The sequence below is a fragment of the Hetaerina americana genome, unplaced genomic scaffold, assembly GCF_022747635.1.
Source record: "Hetaerina americana unplaced genomic scaffold, ioHetAmer1.1.p SCAF_1, whole genome shotgun sequence".
Classification (NCBI taxonomy): domain Eukaryota; kingdom Metazoa; phylum Arthropoda; class Insecta; order Odonata; family Calopterygidae; genus Hetaerina; species Hetaerina americana.
Genome location: NW_027286069.1, coordinates 89,697,275 through 89,717,300, shown reverse-complemented (window position 1 = coordinate 89,717,300; position 20,026 = coordinate 89,697,275). Strand labels below are relative to the sequence as shown.

The window sequence follows — 20,026 nt, the reverse complement described above, 5'->3', positions numbered from 1 at the left end:
TCGTTGTACTATTTTTGGTTTCCCTGCCAAGATTTTCCACTGGCAGGTCCTATATATAGAAACGTAAATAAAAATGAACAAATGAACACTGGCGGAAATTTTGAATGATCTGAGAGGATACAAGGTATCTATTAACCTGTTATGATGGCACTCGTAAGAAAGAAATGCGACAAATAATGATATTTCTTTTATTTTGTGTGCAGGCAAAGTGCACTCAAAGTGGTGGACGAGCATTTGTCTAAACGGGAGTTAATTGATTTCACAATCCGACTTGCCCCCTTACTCTCATAAGTCCAACCACCAGTATATCGCCCAGAACCGCTGACTTTCGATATTTATTTGCGGAGGAGGTAAATATTCTAACCCAGTTAGTGCGTGGGGGATGACTAAAATGTAACTTTTGCCATGTTTTTTTTTGCAGAATACTAAGGCTTTAGGTGAGTAAATTAAGGTACTGGAATGGGACGTTAAGCTGCGCACCCCTTGGCGCCTTTCGTTAAGAGTAGGCTAATGCCGACGCCGGGTTTCTCTCCACCCTTCATCATTTCCTGTCCATCCCTAATGGCGCAAATGACCAGAGCTGTCGGTCGCTTCCCATAAAAACTACTATTACTACAACCATTTCTTCCCAACCTACCTGGAAAAATGCCCTTCCTAACCTTCATGGCCTTCGCTTAAATATACATCTCATATTCATTTTGAAAGTCATCAACTACATTCCACTCCATCAGTCATCACTTTATGTAGCCCTTTCCTGAGCCTCCCATCACTTTTCAAAACAATGACATAGACATGACTTTATGCTATGCTAACAATTTAGCTTCCTGCTACATACATGGCCATGGTGCAATCGCCGACGAGTTTAGTGTTATTTCTTTGTTTTAGTGTATTTAGAGAAGTAGTCTACCAACTTAGGGTAGGTTTTCAATGGATCTTAGTACTACAGCACTCATAAACCCTAACAAAATTACAGAAAATATCCTTAACCCTATGCTAAATATTACAAAAACCCACTCTTTGGCTCTGAATACTTCCTATTTTCATTAAAAATGCCTATTATTTTCCTCCCTCTACTTTGCTTTCCCAGAGTTCTACCCTCCATTACTGGCTCCCTCCTCCTACCATGTCCAAGACTGTTTTCCTGTCAGTTATTTAATTTTTCCATTATTCTTCAGAGCCACATCTCAATCGCCTCCAATCTCTGCTTATCCTCAATGCCTGATTGACCAAGTTTCATAGACATACTAAACTATAGTATGTATGAAAGTTTTCCTGGTTTATTCTCTATGTCATTATTGACATGCATGTCATCAACTCCTGCTGTATCACAAAACCTCCCTCCCTTTTGCAACTATTTTCTTTATCTTCCTATCACCCTGCCCACCCTTCAAAACACTTCCTAAATACCTGAACTGTTCTAGTTTATGTACCCCAACTTAATGTTTATCTTTGCCTTCCTACTTCTCAAGGATTTCATCACTGTCGTTTTCTTAAGATGAATCCTTATCCCACATAAAGTTACAAAACTTATTCTGGAATGTGCTACATTATGATTATAACACTTTGGCTGGCTGCCTAACTTGATCATCCACATATCTGATTTCATGATTTTCCAGCCAACTTTCAATCAAGCCCTTCCCATGGCATTCTTATCATTTCCTCCACATTTATGCTTGAAAGAGCAGGTGATAATGAACATCCTTTTAGTACTTCCCTGTCTAATCCAACTTGACTTCCCATTTGCTCTCTCTACCTGTGCAGTCTGAGACGTATAGGCTTCCGGTGAGTCATCCATCCTTCTAGTATACTTTTCATTATTGACATCATATTTCCTCTCTGGATCCAACCTCAGAGGCCTATTTTCTGAATTATATAGTTATTTCATTTATCATTTTCTTCTTTTCAGAACCTCTTTCCATATTTCCAGAACCATATTTCCTCTCAGAACCATATTTACTCTCTGGATCCAACCTCAGAGGCCTATTTTCTGAATTATATAGTTATTTCATTGATCATTTTCTTCGTTACAGAACGTCTTCTCCTTCGATTAATGTTTCACATATTGCATTTATAATGGAGTAAATAGAATTTCCTTTCTTACAGTTCCCTCATGTTCCAGTATAGCACCCCCATTTCCCGACTTCTGCAATCTCCATATCCTTGCACTGCTCTTTACACTGTGTTTCCTTCACCCTATTAGTTTCTCACCTCAATTTATTTATTAGTTCATTGTACTTTCTTCTCCCGAACTCTGCTCACCTTCTTCCATTTCCTTCATCAACTCTTCTGCAATTCATGGCTTCCTAACCCTATTTCATTTATGGTTCCTGTTGTTTTCTTTGCTACTTTCTTTATTCCTTACGTGAGATATTCCCATCTTTCTTCTACTTTACCAAGGATTGGTATTTAATCCTTCTTCTGAATTTTTTTATTAACTGCCATTTGTAGTTCTCTTTCTCCTATATTTGATAGTGCACTTCATGAGTACTAAATTGTGAAAACTTGCTCGTGGGAAACTGTTTCACACTATTTCTAACTTTATGCCCATATGCCCATGAACATAATAGAATGTAACTGATATTTCTAGGCATTTTTTTCACGTTTCTCTACATTTACTATGATGTTTAAAATAGGTATTGATTATAATTAACATTAAAATGTTCGATAAATTACTAAAAAAATTATCGCATTACTTTTGAAACGCACCATGTACTTCACTCCTGTCCTTCCCTTCACCTAAATTTCATTATGAATAACTGATGGAAGCACTTTTCCACTTGATAAAATTTTTTTTGTACGTTACGTCTGGGTTTCGATGTATTACATCATCATCAGGTAACAAACTGAAGTTGTGTGCAGGCTTATATACATTCCGGAAGAGGGGGAGAGGTCGTTGTAGGAAATGAGGGGGGGAAAGGGGTTGGGGAGAAAGGGGGGAGAAGACAAGGGAGACATTCACAAGAAATAGCGGAAACAGCATTTTGACCTCGTTAAAAAACACAGTACATATAGTCTTAGGGTGCCAAGTGGTCCTATTGGGTGGATGGTGGCAGTCTCCAATAAACCATTGGTAGCCAGTAAGCGTCGTTTTACCGCGGCAAAAAAGGTGTGGGTTCAAAAGGAGCTAAAAATGTGGTACAGCAAGCGAGATGCCTTGCGCTTCTACCTACATGCACTACATAGGGAATTGTGTTTTAAACTGCACCACGTGGAATTCCAAGTGTTCGAAGAACGAGTGTGAAACCTGTCCCAAGACAGTGTTTGGGATCTACAGAAAACCCTCTTATACTGACTTGGTGTTTCCCGCAGATTCATGCCATCCCATTTCCCATAAACTAGCCAGCTTCCACTCCATGATAAATAGGTTGATCAAAATCCCCATGCCTAAAGCACATTTTGACTGCGAACTAAATATAATTAAACACATTGCCGTCAACAATGGTTACAAGGAGGTTTTGGTCAACTCCTTACTCCAGAAGAAAAGGACCAAGCTTGCCACTAACATAACAACCTCCCTACAAATGGAATGGACCACGGAAACCCGCCCGTCTCCCCCCCTTCCCTTCCCTCGTTTCCTACGATGTCCTCTCCCCCTCTTCCAGAATGTATATAAGCCTGCACACAACTTCAGTTTTTAACCTGATGATGATATAATACATCGAAACCCGGTCGTAAAATACAAAAAAATTTTATCAAGTGGAAGTGCTTTGATCAGTTATTCATCATGTTCGACCTCCACCACATCGCACCTGAAGCTACTCAATTTGTACATTTCATTATTCTAGGTAACTTTGCAGTCATTTCACCTAACTGATCATATACACTATATACTTATTCCTCCCCATGACTGATTGTCGGATTGCATACCAGGGCTACCAATAGATTAATATGGTCAGCTCTTATCTCTGCAAATAATACTGTCATTCACCTGTTATTAGTCAACGAACCTTATCCCTAATTTTCAGTTTGTTAGCATGGCTACCCCATTTTGACTGTTTACCTCTCCACTGCCTATAACTCTGGCTCCAATAATCCCCATTATTTTTCTTTCTTACCTCAAATAGGGCTAGCATGTCTCTATTTCCTCACTCCATCTCTCGCGAGATATTTTCTACTTTCCTGTCCTCAGCACTGTCTTGACATCACAAGTTGATTTTTTCATGGTAGCTTTCTACTGTCATCTGCTAGGCTATGGAAAGATTTCATGAGATAACAACTGAGGAGACATAGGAGAAGAGAGGCACAAAACCCTCCCCCACTGCCAGGCACAACACAGCTCAGTGGACTGTTTCATGGCTACCAGGACTCATCTTCATAATCGGTTCCATCATAATTTCTTGGCATAAATAATTTAGGTGGCTTTCTGTTGCCTTCCCCAAAAGTGTTAGTAACATGACATCATCACTCGAATGGCCTTAACAGCTGCTTCACTGAGGAAAAGATGTTTATCACTAGCATATGGGTGACTCGAGTAGGAGCAATCATCTTCATCTTATCAGCGCAGCTCTTTGGGTCATAGGAACATGCAAACCCTCCAACAGATCAAGGTTGTGATTCATGGGGAGCGAGGTATTATGTAAATTCACATGTAATTTACAAAATATGGATAACACCTAATACAATTCTTTATAATTATGTTCTGTGTGTGCTGATAACACTTGTCTGCTGTATGCCTTAAAATGCAGTCTAAGGGATTGCTTGGCATGTTTTTGTATGCAGAAGCAAACTATCCCATACACGAAATGCAAGAATGTTGCTGCACGATTGATTTTCCTGAATGAGTTTTGTGGTACGATATGAAGTAAGGTCATCAGAGTAACTTATTAACACAATTAACTAAGTATCATAAGTATGGAATTTGTTTTCAATAGCACACATTTTCTATGAATATTGATTGGGAGAATTTATGGGAAACTTATTACTTTGCATTAATCATAATTCATGGCAAAAATTGTCGGCACCCTTAAGTATTTATTTGAAAAATATTTACACAGATATTAAAAAGTTCAACCAAAAAAAAAGGTCACAGCAGGTTCATCATTGGTGGAGATTAAATCACCTTGAGTTAATTCTATTGAATGCTGCTGATTGTTCCCTTCTTAAAAATATGTTAACTTGGGGACTATTATTTCACAGCTTTGACCACAGACAACTACCAATTTATATACATTCATTTTGAACAGAGACATTCATATTAGGATAATAGCTCCTCTTGTTTAAGCTTCACCGCATGTAAAGCAAAGTTGACGTTGGTATAATGTGACCAGCTCCATTTGTTGCATAAAAAATTATAAATCATCCCATGTACCAGTCTGGCTGAGCATCCATCTGCAGGAGTAAAACAAAGAAAGTCAAAATATATCACCATTGAAAGAATTAGAAAATATAATGATCCCATACTCACATTTTCTGAGCATTATTTGCAGGTCTTGGGGACTAATGAACTTTTCGTGATTATGAGTATTTGGTGGTACTATTTGAAGCACATATTCTGATGCCATAATTCCCATCCATGACAACCATGTCCGATTAAATGTGGTGATGAATATAGAACCTCCAGGCTGAGTAAAATAAAATATGGATAAGAGAAAGTGGTCTGTGATGACTATATGACAAACGCTTACAAGATAACTTACTTGAAGCATGCCTGTGCAAAGTTGAAGGCAGGAATCTTTGTTTTTAATGTGCTCTATAACTTCTGACAAGACAACTGCATCATAGTCTTGAAAATGACGATCAGAATGATCCTCAATTGTTTCACACACATACTTCGGGCCATTAACCATTTTTTCTGCATGAAGTTTAGCTATAGCAATGGATTCTTGACTGGCATCTAAACCAACCACCTCTGCTCCAAGTCGAGCTAAAGGCTAATAGAATAAAAGAAAAGTCTCATATATTTCATAAAATCATTCTATTTACACACAAAGTTGAAACTAACAAATACACTTCAAACAAAGTGGTGGGAGCGGCGAGCTAGGAAGAAATCCACCTTCAATCCCTTCATTAGCAAACCCATAGCATTAGCAAATTAATGTGATATAAGGTATATGATGAGGGATAGAACAAAAAGCTATTATTTATAATTACATCAATACCCAATTGCACCATTCAACAATGTGATAACAATTTTTACTACAGATCAAAATTCATAACATAAATGGCAGCAAATATATTAATGGTAGAGGTACAATTAATGTTCTCTCAGGGTTTTCATCCTGATGGAATTCTTCAAAGTTGTTCTTAGACATGTAAATGTAGGTAACATTTAATTTTAAGGGGTATATTAATTCAGGGATCATCAGAGCAAAACAATTAGGTTGATGTTTCGTGTGCTGATGTTAATTTTTTAATTTCCACATTGAGCTAAATAAAAAAACCAGAAATTAATGATTGATATAAACTGAACATTCCACTAAAATAAAAGAAAAAAAAATATGATAACAATGCAAAAATTTCAACTTAAAATCATACGCTATTACTGGGATGTACCCCAGGCAAGGCAAATGATTTTACACTCTGAAATGGTTGCATTGGAATGCACATTAAGCGGATGTCTCCATTAAAAGTTACTATTGCGGTATCCCCTGCAGTTTCTTGGAATTAAAAAAAAATGTTGAATTGCACCTCTTTAAGTGAATAATATTTTTAATCAGGCTATTTATAACTTATTAAATACTCAGCAGGGAAAATTATTTTAAGATACAATTAGTTCAGTGTCATATTTCAATTCTATATTTCCTATCTATCTATTCAGTAAGTTAGGAAGGATATTTGGCCTCATACTCAAAGACTGAAAAAGTCTTGGTAGATTTATAGATTTCATTACTGAAGAAGAGGGACTTATCCTTGACTGGTAAAGTGTGACATAATTAGCTAAGACTCTAGACACAGCCCTAAAATATTTTGAATTTAGCGGTAATTGAGATTTAGTTATGTACCGTATTTAATTGAATTAGTGTCGGCAAGTATCAGGCAATAGTATGTAATAGATGAACTTCACGGGAAATGACTAACTCTATCAGAGTCCGTTTTGCATTCTCTATTTCATGACTTCATAATGACTGAGATGTGACACAGAAGTACCTTAATATTTAAGCAGCAGCCATATACATTTAGCGAATACTCATATTCTTTGTGGAAAGAGGTTATCCATTCAGTGTTACATATGAGATGATACCTTAATGGAAATTTTAAATATTCAGTCTTAAAAAAATTATTTAAGATTTAACAGAATGTCAGTTGTGACAAACACTTTGTTATACTAACCTCACTCATTATTCCTCCACCACATCCCACATCTAATATTTTAATTCCTTCCAAGGGTCTTCCAGAAAAAGCTTTCTTCATATCAATGCGGCCAGAATTGACAAGACCGTCTCTAACAAGAGGTATCCTAGACATACAGTTCCCCAAAAATTTTGTAGAATTAGCATAGATGCCGAATTGAATACCATATACTATACATACAAAAATATTGGAAGCAGAAGTGAATGCAAACCTTAATTTGTTTAATGAATGCAATGCCATGAATTCTCCTCCTTCATCCCACCATTTATCAGCAAGATTACTAAAGTTTCGAATTTCGTCGCTTTCTGCAGTCTTCCTCTCTTCTCGGTTTATATTGCCATTGACAGCGTGGGTAGAATAATTTTCGAGCCTTTAAATATTAGTCACTTTATGAGGTTTAACGTTTACACAGACAAAGAAATCAATACAGCCACGCAAATAAATAATACAATTATGGTTTACAGAACACACCTTGAATTAGAGGAGGTGGTGACGGAAGAAATTTTTATTACAAACCCCACTACAGTCCTAAGGGACTTCGGATGAAAAATATTCATTACCCTAATAGTAGACATGCGTAATCATTTAAGCTGTAAATTGAAAAAAGTGATCATATATTTTTTTATAAAACCCTAAACAAGAGGCATTGTTTTACCCCTGAGTGCTTTATTAACACGTACATTCAGTACAATACTTTAGATATTGGGGCCAAGGAAAATACACTCTGTTATAAGTTTCAAAATCCCGTCCAATTCTGTTCTTGACCATTTCTGGCGTTTCCAGTATTTCAATTATTTCTAAATCGATTGTTAACGATATGTATCGATGTCGATTTTCATAATCGTTAAGAAATGGTTGCCGTCGGTTTGTTGGAGTTGTTCCGTGCAGTTGTAAATTATAAATAATTACTCCATGGGTGCGGCAATTATGTAACGTTACCAGAGCAGTAGTATATTTATATTTTTAATCATTTGCCGACTAAACAAGACGGATATCTTCTGTGGATCGAAATAAGTATTTGCGGTGAGTAGATTAATTACTGGTAGTGGTTATCACATTTGTACCGATGAACGTAGCTTTTGAGTACGTTTGTTACCGGTTGCTCTCTTTGGTTCTTATGATAGAAAAATCATTGAATCGTTTGACTTGACGTTTGGGCGTTCATTTTGAATATTACTGTGCATATTTTTATCGACAGAAATTTTATTGCAGGTATTTATAATATCAAATATGTGGTCCGGTGGTCCTCAGTGGACGCAATGGGCGCTCAACCCTTCAGCGTATCAGAATGTTTCACATGAACAAAGTAAGTGGGATCCTAGCATAAATATATCCCAATAAATTAGAGTACATATTTCGTGCTGTAAGAATTGGGAGAACACAGATTCAGGGCGTTATTTTTGTCAGTTTCTGTTATTAGTGTTGCCCTTGGAAGAAGTAACGTGTGATTTGTTGTAAGTACTAGAAGTGTGCCTTGAGAAAGCAGGATTTTCCAAATTCATTCTCAACTTGGTTAATCCAGTTGCTGATCTGGCTGAAGTTCCTAATTTTTAATAGGCTTGTTTATTTCTTCGATGGGGACGTGGTAGTACAGTGTGTAGGATGTTGATTTATTGACTAGAGGGCCCGATTTGATTCCCATGGACGCCGTTGGACACTCGCATCATCATTCAAGCTAAGTTATTCCCAGTTCTTTCTGGCACACCATTGAGGACCCAGGGAAGGGAACTGGTCCCCCTGCCCTAATGAGTGAATTTCACACGCCGCAGGGCTTAGTATCTGGTGAGGGGTATCCTAATCTATTAAACCAATCTTCGGGTAGATTACTTGGGCTGTTTTGGTTTATTTCATGGGTAATTTGTTCCAGTATTGTTAATATGTTTGTAATTGGCTGTTTTAGTGGAGTATTGAAGTGGTAAATCTAAATACATAAGAACGATGCTTCGAGAAAATGCAGAATATGTGTATGCTAGGTATGGGGCCAATGTCGTAATTTGCCATTGCCGCCATTTAGAGTACTTAAATGACTTTTTTATCCAAAATAATGTTGGGTTTAGTAACATTCAAACAATTAAAACATTAAAGTCACCCTACCGATTTGCATAGCGTTTTTATAAAGTTTGTGACCAACTAAATTCAGGAGTCAAACAGATAGAGGGATCAATTCAAGAGTCAAACGGATCAATTTAGATCCAGGAGATTCAAAAATTGATTCACAGACTTTCGAAGTGTTCGAGGTCCAACGTGTGGCTTGTCTTCTTGGTCATGTGGAAGTGGTTTTCTGTTTTGCTTGTTTTTACACACCATGTATGCCACATCACCATTATTTGGTCGACATTTAATTAGAAGAAAAAAAAGAAGTAGCTCATGAAATGGGCATCGAGGAATTTAGTTAATCAGGAAAGAAATGTAGATGCCCTATTTCAGATAATTACTCCATTTTGACATTATATTTGTCATGAATAAAAACCAACTTTAATTTTCATTACTCCAGCGGTGGATTATAGCTTTTGCAGAGAGCTAAGTTGATATGCACCTTTGAAGGGCACAGATCAATTTATATTATATTGAGAAAAAATTGTATTAGAGAAGAAAGTGCCAGAAAACTGAATTAGATCAATGTGGAGCTCCATTACTAAAAAAGTAAATTGATAGCAGGATCTAAGTTTAAATGTTGCAGATGTAATGATTAGAATTAGAAGGTTGTAAATTAGTCCAAACTTAGTGTGAAGCACAATGTAGGTTTCGAAAGGAGAGGGTAGCACATGATGTTATCACAGTAATGTGAGAATATGTAGAAAAGAAAATAGAATGCCAGGATGCCTTTGTGTGCTTCATAGATCCAGAGAAATTATCCAATTGAGTATAGTGGACAAAGTTGATGGAAGTATTGTACAATATAGGAGTGCAATGTGGGGGTCGGCATCTTTTGGAGGACCTGTACATGAGCCAGACAACACAAGTAGTGGTTGGGATTAGGGAGAATCTTATGGTTATATTTGTTGTAATAGACAGTTTTACAATATTGTCAATGGATTGCAAATGTCTGGAGTGGCAAAGGAAGGAGAAAGGCTATAGTTGGGAATAAAAGTGGCTGGCACACAGGTTTGGAGATGATCAAAGAACAGACAGCCTAGGGATTGCATTTAGTATGTGCTCAACAGAATTGATGAAAGAATTATGGGATTAAGATTAATCAAAATAAAACTAAAATGATAAAGTTATTGTGAAATAGGTGTGCTAATTTAAGAAGCATTTGCAAGAAGAAAATAAATGATGGATATTCTAAGAAGAAATAAGCAAAAACTTACATGTAGAGTATAGAGTTGTATCAGTGAGTGTTGGTCTTTGAGGCTTGAGAATGGATTAGAAGCTTTTGAGATGTGGGTATGGAAAAGAATTGAGAAAATATCTTTTTCAGAGAAAGGCTAATGATGTCATTAAAAAAGGAAACTCTCAGGCTTATCCTTCCTTATCGGTAAGTAGATGGATCAAATTTGAAGAATGTAGAAAAGCGGGCGCAAGAAATAATGAGAGGAATAGATGGAGAATTTTCAGTTAACGGCCTAGATAGGAAGAGAATAGGAATTTGGATGGCATGAAGATATGTAGAGAGCATGGAGAACTGAAGATAGTTGGACAACAGTGAATAATAAGCTAGGACCCATTCAGAACCTACTTTTAGTTAGTATACTGCATATGATGACAAGTAGAATCTTTCATCTGGCTCAGAAACAAATCCAGGACTGGGAGAAGCTTAAGAGGCAACAGGTGCAGAATAACTACTAAAAAAGTTGTTTATACAGAAACAATTCTGTGCTCTAGTGAATAACATCAAAATAAGACTTTTGTAATTCCGCTTAAAAAATATACTTAAATGCCATTGCCTGATGATGCTGAAATTCAGTGAAACATAGGTCTACTTCAATTATATTTTATTTATGGAATTGCAAAGTTTTATTTTGATTTTATACATTAGGGAACATTTTCACAAAGTCATGCCCAAGGTGATTAATTATATCTGTTTTCAATTGACAATGGAGGCCATATGATACCATTAACTATACAGATAAGTCTTATCACAAATATCTAAGTTACATAGCCCAGTAAAAAAACTGTTACTCTTAACAGGTTGGTGTAGGAAAGTGTGCTATTGGCGGAAGTATCTTTTCGTTATTATAAGTACTATTTGTATGAAATCTTCGTAATTTTGGAAAAAAAATATGGCCAATTAAAATCGAAGGGCAAGTGTTAGCTACTGTCTTACTTAAACAATTCTACTGTAATGACAGAATATTATTGTTTTTTTCTGTGAATGAGTTTTAATGATCATGAAGATAAAAGGAGGGTGTTAATATGACAACTGCTGTACAGATATGAATGAATAATATACATTTTACGAAAAGATGACTGTTACAACAATACAAAACCTAAGAAGAGGTAAACAAACAAAATATTTTCCAAAATATCCGAGCTAGGGCTTAAATGCATTTAATCACAAGACTAATTATTATATTTTTTAAATGAAACCCAAAAGATTATGGATTCATTTCTAAAAGCTGCATGTCAGTTTGCAAGCCTTATAAAAGTACTCATTAGCATAATATAAAACATTGGAACAGTATAAACCAACATGAGGAGTTCGATGCAATAAATATTTGAGCAGATTCCTTGCGATTAGAGAGTACTATGTGAGCATAGAACAAGGACTTGTAATTTGACTTTACCTGTAACAACCACCACCATAGCAAAATTTCCTGTGAAAACCCAGTTTTAAGGCACCTGGAAACTAGAATTCAGGCAAGTACCCACTTCAAATTCCCTTCTCTATACCTATGATATTCAAATTTAGCCCATCAAGAATGTTAGAAAATGTTAGAACGCCATCCAAAACCTAACAAATATTGGTATCTTCAACAATTGGTTACTGCATTGCTTTGCAAACTAACGTAAATGAGTAAATTCTGCCACAGCTTGGATTATCGGTAAGAAGCCGTGTAATTTAGAACCTGTAGTATACTTAATAAGCTTTGACGAGCATGATTGACTAATGTACAATGGCCTGTGGATCTCACAATTGTTATTCTAAAAAACTTAATACTCTTAATGATGGCAATATTAAATGGGAGATGGAGTGTCTTTAATTTATTTGCAAAATGGTCATTTTTTTGAGTTTAGTCCAAAAATTAAAACTTAGGTTAAGAAATGGGCTTTTGTGAGGAATCGTGTCAATGTGATGCTTGTATAAGATATGTAACCCAAGAAGCATGTTGGCTTCTCATCTCCCTAGGATGAGTGTTATGCTAATGTGTTATATGGGTTTATCTGTGTTGAGTTTAGGATGTATTAGGTCCCAGCTGCCAGCTAAAAAATATCCTTGAAAAAAATATAAGAGTCACTGCTTTATCACTTTTTTCTGCTAAACCACCACCAATGGTCACCTATGAAATGGTTTTTGGTGACTATTGTAAACTTTATTTCTGGTTATTAAATACATATAAGGAGCTAAATATTGTTGATTCATAAGGTTATGATCGATGCAAATGTTTTTAGTCATTAAAAAGCATGTGGTTTCATTATAGAGAAAAAATATTGTGCTTTTAGAATATGCAGTCAATAGTCGTATGTCGGCTGCATGCCTCAAAGGTCAATCAATAATTTTATATGCAGGAATATATCCAACGAATGTCATTGTGTATTTTGTTTTTAGTGTTCGGCTCAGTTTAATTTTAAGTCCATACTGAGGAAATATGTCAATCGCACCTAGAATCGCAATATTTTTATTGGGTGCCGTGATATTGCATTCTTTCTTATGTGCATGTCTGCCATGTGAAATAAACTTACAAAGCTTAATTCCTATAACATAAAATAGTATGTTGTGTGACACTTTCATTATCTGTCTGTGGACATACATTTAAATCTGAATATCCTCACGTGAACTTGGCCTGACTATTGAAAGCACAGTTCTTAAAGGTTTTATGAAAGCAGTGAAAATAATGTGTTAGGACTGGATTTTGATATTTTATCCCCAGTGACTGCCTAAGTTTACTTCCAGTTAAAGTTTTTGTGGTGAATTTCCTCTCTCTTTTGTATGTGCTTGCACCAATACATGTGGAGGCATACAATATACTTTTGTGAAATTTGCCACAGCCTCTCAGCATGAATTTTTATCATTGAGTTCTAAATATGTACTGTTAAAAGCATCATTGCTGTTAGATATTAGCCTTGGATGACGTTTACCCTCTCTGGTTAATTGGTGTTAGGAGAAAAAATAACATAATAACTATGTCTTCCTTTTTATACCTTTTTAATTACTGCTTGTGCTTGTTTTCGTGCCTAATTGGTATCTGCGATGTTTTAACAATGTACCCTTACATTTTTTTACCTGAAAAATAAAAACCAATCAGATTTTTTGTTGACATCTTTCATTTGAGATTTTTGTTAGTTGACCTCTCTTCTTTATGGACTCTTTCAGTTGATTGGGCTGCATTGGCACAGCAATGGATAAAGATGAAGGAATCACATTCGGTCCCCCCCCCAGTGCAACTTCAAGCTCCTCCCCCTCCCCCACCACCTCCACCTCCTCCCCCACCCCAGCAGCGCCCTCTGGAGGGTGTCAAGGAGAAGGAGGTCACACCAAGGGATGCTGAAGAAGGCGGAGAGGCTCCAATGGAAATGGATGCCAAGGAGGAGGATGAAGAATTGACATCAGCAGCAACTGGCACTACCACCTCAGCCTCTGCCAATCCTCCAGTCACACCTGCACCTCCACCAGGTATTTCACAAGTTCTAGGTGCCCCTTTTAATGTTGTGCAGTGTTGGAAGTTCACAGACTCATGTTACCATCTAGCCTATATTATTCCAGTGTTAGGAGTCAATATTTTGTAAATGTTTACCATACATATTGGTTTGGCAATATAAAATTTAAAAATGTTTCAATCGCGATGCACATTATGGAAAAAGTGCCTAAAATGATTCAGCTGAATCGTTTTTCATCATAAAAGCCAATAAAATTGCACCACTCATAGAAATTTCAAGGTAAATTGAAACCACTCTTACCAACCACTCCCAATTAAGTGGCTGCCCCTCTTAATGACTAGTTTTTTTGCAGAAGTGGGTTTAATGTTGATTACATTTAATACTGATTCAAAGATCACCCTGATCAAAGTCTGCTTCTGCTCTGTGACTGAAAATGGTCATAAAGGTGTTTCCCCAACTTCTGGTAATCAATCATCACTAAAGTTTAGCTTACAGAAATTATGTGAAACAGTAGAATTAATTGGAATGATGTCTTTTTCTTTACGGTAGATGTCTCTTTGCACAGGTTTTTTGAAAGTTTACTATCCCCACAGGGTTTTTTTTGCTATGTATTTTCTATCTTTCTGTTGGTAGGGTATTTTTTGTAATTATCCCACAAGACATTCAAAAGTTAAAAAGTCTTGATTATCAATTATCATGTTTGCTTCCAATATTCCACTTAAATATGCTTAGTTTATGCATTTTTAATTTTGCAGTAAAATCACAAAGCTTATAATTAAGTCATGAGTTTGTTGGTTTTTTTCATGTATCATATTTGGTGGTATATAAGGCACACCGTCATTTCGGTGGGGCACAGAGAAGAAATAAGGTTTTAACAGTCAGTGTTTTTACGAGGGTAATTTTTTTAAACAAGTAATTCCACACGGTAAAGAGCTGATGCTGTTCTTTTATGATTAGTTGTAATAAAATATGATCAAGTTCAGTTGTTATCCTCCTAGCACCTCTTTTAACATCACTGAAGCAAAGCATCAAGATGTTCATGTCACCTAATAATAACATTCCTAACTACAGCATTATTCAACTGAATAATAAATAAAATATATAAGTAAATATAATGATTTTAATATAACAGAGTCAAAATGGTTAGTACTGGACATTTATGGTAAAAATAGCATTCATTATTGAACATTAACCCATGGAGTTTGCACTGTCACACTAAAGACTCATGTGATATTTATGGTATGTATTTGTATGTGCACTATTACAGGCATAATTCTTGAAGCCATCTCTCTAAGTCACTTCTCCTACGATTGGGCAATCAACATTCTCAATGGTAATTTTCCACCAAAGCTGATGGTGACCAATTTATATAGGTTTTACTCTCGAGGGAAGGAAAAGAACTTGTTTCACAGTTGATGCATATTTCATCATGCCAGTGTCATTAAATTTGCAACGTCGTGTTTATCAAGTTTACTAAAGCAGCCCTTAATGTTTCCATCTGGTAGATGGCGCTTGGGGGACTTGGAACAACTGGCAGCAACCTCAGCATTGGGGACCGGGGTGGCATGGTCCAGGAGCTGGAGGGGCTACGGGGACGTGGGCTGGACCTCCCACGCACCCCCCGCCCAGCCACCCCCACCCCCATGTTGCGCCACCAACTGGGGGCAAGGATCCTCCGGGAGTGTCGGTCGGTGTCCCTCCTCCTTCACACTCTATGGGTGCACATTTTCCATTCCCACCTCACAATGCCACTGGCCCTATCTATGGGGAGCAAAACCATCCTCCGTCGTTTGATTATAATCATGGCGCTGAAGGGGTGGACCATTTTGGTCAGGTTGGTGTTATGATGTGCTATGTACATGTAACGGTGTATTGTAAGCCATGGCTGATTATTTTTAACTTTGTGCCTGTCACTCTCTTGGCCATATTGTGATTTTATTAAGGCAATCATGAAACTCACATTTTTACTATAATTAAGAAAAATTCCTTGTCTGTGAGTTACTAAAAAGTTCTGCGAGTCAGTTGTTTTGATTATGTTATAATTTGATAAAGAATAATTGGAATTGCAATAGAATGTATTTCCTGGAAAATAAAATTTTTAATTTATTTCGTCAAGGGTTTCTTGAAAAAAATTATGTTTTGGGAATGAAATTTGAAATGAGGCAAATAAGAGTTTTTTTAAATATCTACTTTCCTAAATAATTGGAAAGATCTGCTCTGCTCAGCTCCAACAGGCATCAAAGCAACCCATTATAGTGGCTTTAAAATTCTATTGATATACTGTGGTATTTCACTGCTGTTGAATCTTGTTAAAACAACAATAAGGTTATTTAAAAAAATTGCAGGTTGTGGGAATGTTTAATTGTACGCATCGATGTATCAATAGAAACCATAATACTTTAGTGATCGGTATGAGGAGGAGAAATTTAACATACTAATACCTATGCAGACAATAATATGCACGGGTAATGTTTTAGTTTTGATCATGCCAGCATTACTGCTGCTTAATGAGAAAATTATGAAAATTACGTGCTTGTTAGCTATCTACATTGTAATTTTTTCGATATCTGTCCTATATCTTCAATGGCACATTTTTTTCCTTTGAAGGTTGGTTTTTGGGGTCCAGGAGAAGGAGGGGCAGACATGGGACCTTCTCCTTTCATTCGTCACAATCGTCATGGTGATTGGAGAGGGAACAGAGGGCCACAGGGTATGCAAGGACGTCCATATCATGACCATCAAGGCCGTCATGGTCCTTCTGAGCACTCAGATGAAGAAGAAGATCAGTCAGGTGGCACAGTTTTAGGCAAGTGTTCATTTAATGATAGCTTTGTAGATTTATGAATTGCAGGGATTCCCTTAGTTAATATCATGTCATTTTCCATATATATTTACAAAAATATCACTTAAAAAGTTAAATGATGGGTATATCACTGGGCTATTGACCTGGAAGGTCCAGGTTCGATTCTGGGTTGTACCCGAACTTACTGGTAAACCAATGGCAGCTCAAGGTGAGTAACTGACTCCCATACACTGATGTGTGAATTTCAGATCTGTTGAGCTTAGTATAGTGTGAGGTGTACCCTCACTTATCAATCTAATCTTTGGATAGATACTTCGGTTGCATCACTTTAAACTTTGAGCTGTTCAAGCTAATTTTATTTTGCCCATTCATTTCTCTGAGGAAAGGTAATGCCATTTACAGCTCTGAAATGGTAAATGAAAGAAAAATAACAAGAAAGTTCAATAAAATAAAAGGTGTATAGGTCTCATATGGTGTTTTGCTCATCTCTCTATGTGAAGGGGAAATTATTTTCATCTTTACTTATGTTTTTACCTATAAGGCAGATCATGGGAGTGTTAAGGAAGCATTATTATACAGCTCTGAGGAAGAATGAATATCTTATTGGTATTTTAAAATTTTTAACAATTAGAAAATGGCAATGCCAAGATCTTTATGGCTGTGTAGGTTTTCGCGGCAGTGGCTTGAAGTATTCTGCATGTCGGGTTTCAGCACGTCGTTGTTTGATTCAGACAACAGTTTTGCCACAGTTGCATTCGGCGTCTTCAGGTCGAAGATGAGGGACTCGGAATTTTGCCACCCTTATATAGGTGGTCCCGTCTAGTGGCTGCTTGCTGATTGGTCCATTCCCGGAGAACTCTCTTCCACGCGTTGTGGAGATGGTAGCCTTCATCTCTGTTAATGTTCTCCGGGAATGCAACTTCGGCGAAACTGTTGTCTGAATCAAACAACGACGCGGTGAAACCCGACATGCAGAATATGCCAAGATCTTTATTTGTTTTATTTTCTTTAACCTTCACATTTTTGTCATTGCTAAGAGTTGAAAGTAAATATTGAAATATATTAGCAAGAAAGTCTACCTTTAGCATTCAGCAAACCTCTGTAGAATTGTATCTTATTTTCCTGTGATCATGGTTATAAAAAAGAGGGTGCATGTCTTCTGTGAGTTCATGTTCCTCAATCATGACAGCCCTTCATGAAAGACAGTCAGAAAGATGAATCTTCCATCTGACCATTCTTTTTATTCCTCTTCTCTAAGGCTAAGAGCTTTTCTATTCAAAAACAACCCTTTTTTGTGATTAGGTGTGTTGTTGAAAAATAGCCTTTGTGGGACCCAAACGGATTACTTTTAACTGCTTTGTAGCTGACATGATGTTAGTGTAATGGCATTGTTAGTCTCAAGGGAAATGGATGTAGCCTTTTTGTTCTTATTGTGGTCTTTAGTTCTATTCTTTATATCAGCAAGCTTCCAGTCCCTGCAAGTTCTATTCTGTTCCATAAATATTTTAGTTATTGCTATTGAATTTCTTATTTAAAGATGCTGCCAAAAGGAGACAGCTGCCTGCATGGATTCGTGAAGGGTTGGAGAAGATGGAAAGGGAGAAAATGAAGCAGATGGAAAGGGAAAGGTTGATGAAAGAGAGGGAGGCAATGGCAAAGAAAATGAAGGACCAGGAGCTTGCTGTGCGAGATCTGAGTGACAAAGAAGATGGAACTGGTCTGGCTACTATCCCAAAGAGGAGCAAGTTTGTTAGTATTATTTCATTTCGCTTACACCGTAAATTTATTTTAAATCATGAAAAATTACATAAATTATTCTCCTTCAGTATTTTTTCTTTATTACTAATATGATTTATAATCAATATGTAAATTAGGGAAATCTGGAAAAAGTTTGGAATCACGAAATTTATTAAACTATTGGTGAAGGATTGACTCTACTGAAAAAATTGGAATTTAATAGGCATATTGGAAATAAGGTGTGGACATTTGGAATTCCTGATTAGAGTGATGTTCCATTTAGCACGGAGATCAGTTCCTAGTTACCGGTAGTTCATTACGAATGCAGACCTGACATAAACTGCAACTAAATTAGGCTTTTCTGAAAATATACTAGTGGTAGGCAAATCAATGAGGATTGATCCACGTAAAAAATATGTAATCAGTGTGCAGATGCTTAGAAGTAAGTTCTATAAAAAGAATAGTCTTCTTGTTTGGATAAAGCCAGGAATTGGAATTAAGAAAACAAGTAGCCATACTTGTAGTAGGCTACCCATTATTTTTCATTAGTTAATAGTTAAAATTATAGTAATGTCATTTATTCATAAAAGAAGAAAGTGATGAGATTTGCATGAATGTAGAAGTAAACTGATTTTCACAACTTCAACGACAAGTACAGTCAGTATCTTCATGTTGAATTACTGCTCACGAAGTGAAGTTGTAGTGTACAACATCAATATTCATTTTACTTACAATAGTTCCCAAAATTTTCTAATGTTCACATTTAAATTTATTTCTATGAAGTTCTTAAGTACAATGATACAATAGGTTCAATTGTAATTGTTACTGTGATAAACTTTTGCAGTTTCCTAAGTTATTGAGAGGGAATAATTGCAGTTTCCTCTTTTTAGAGACTTCATTGATGTTTGCTTTGGAGAAAGTATTACTTTAATTATTTTATCACATGTTACAATTTAGGTCTGTGTGCAAACTCACAATGTCGTGATACTGTACATTTTCAATTAGAATTTGCAATACTCCATTGAAGAGGAAATACTCATTATCCTTGTTATTAGTTATTGTAATGTCAAGTGTTCGTTTTACATTGATATGTATTGTTATTATTACAGGGTTCGTCCGGAAAATAAGTGTACTGAGCTCAGGAAAAAAAATTTATTACACTTTTACATATCTTAAGCTAATATTCCTCAATATAGGACCCTTGTGAGTCGATACACTTGTTCCAGCGGCGTTCCCATTCCTGGAACGCTCCCACGAAGGCATCATCGGGAACCTCTCGAAGACACGTCGTCACGGCCTCTTTGACGGCGTCCAAAGTCCCGTATCGCGTTCCTTTCAAACTCCTCTTTATCTTCGGGAACAGAAAGAAGTCCGGTGGTGCCAAGTGGTGGGCTGTAGGGCGGGTGCGGCAGCGTTGCCATGCCGTGTTTGGCCAAG

At 36.6% G+C, this 20,026-nt stretch overlaps 2 protein-coding genes across 3 annotated transcripts in view; one reads left to right on the top strand and one right to left on the bottom strand.

The window, feature by feature from the left end:
- Positions 1 to 4,947: 4,947 nt before the first annotated feature.
- Coq3 (ubiquinone biosynthesis protein COQ3, mitochondrial) lies at positions 4,948 to 8,078 on the bottom strand. 2 transcript variants are annotated; one of them, XM_071583660.1, is made up of 7 exons: positions 7,971 to 8,078; positions 7,762 to 7,880; positions 7,502 to 7,676; positions 7,270 to 7,396; positions 5,637 to 5,870; positions 5,405 to 5,561; positions 4,948 to 5,328 (listed from the first exon to the last, which is right to left on the bottom strand). In XM_071583660.1, exons 3-7 carry the CDS (start codon positions 7,528 to 7,530, stop codon positions 5,195 to 5,197), a joined length of 681 nt encoding a protein of 226 aa, XP_071439761.1. In that variant the 5' UTR covers positions 7,531 to 7,676; positions 7,762 to 7,880; positions 7,971 to 8,078; the 3' UTR covers positions 4,948 to 5,194. The 2 variants fall into 2 exon arrangements, with proteins under 2 accessions (XP_071439761.1, XP_071439760.1); XM_071583659.1 differs by having other exon boundaries at positions 7,502 to 7,660.
- A 77-nt stretch (positions 8,079 to 8,155) lies between these two features.
- LOC139690778 (arginine/serine-rich protein PNISR) overlaps positions 8,156 to 20,026 on the top strand; it is a 52,410-nt gene continuing 40,539 nt past the window's right edge. Inside the window, exons 1-6 of the mRNA XM_071588378.1 lie at positions 8,156 to 8,313; positions 8,503 to 8,596; positions 13,766 to 14,065; positions 15,555 to 15,883; positions 16,657 to 16,855; positions 18,390 to 18,601. Of these exons, the coding sequence (XP_071444479.1) occupies positions 8,521 to 8,596; positions 13,766 to 14,065; positions 15,555 to 15,883; positions 16,657 to 16,855; positions 18,390 to 18,601 (1,116 nt within the window). The 5' untranslated portion in view covers positions 8,156 to 8,313; positions 8,503 to 8,520. The remainder of the gene's footprint in view (positions 8,314 to 8,502; positions 8,597 to 13,765; positions 14,066 to 15,554; positions 15,884 to 16,656; positions 16,856 to 18,389; positions 18,602 to 20,026) is intronic.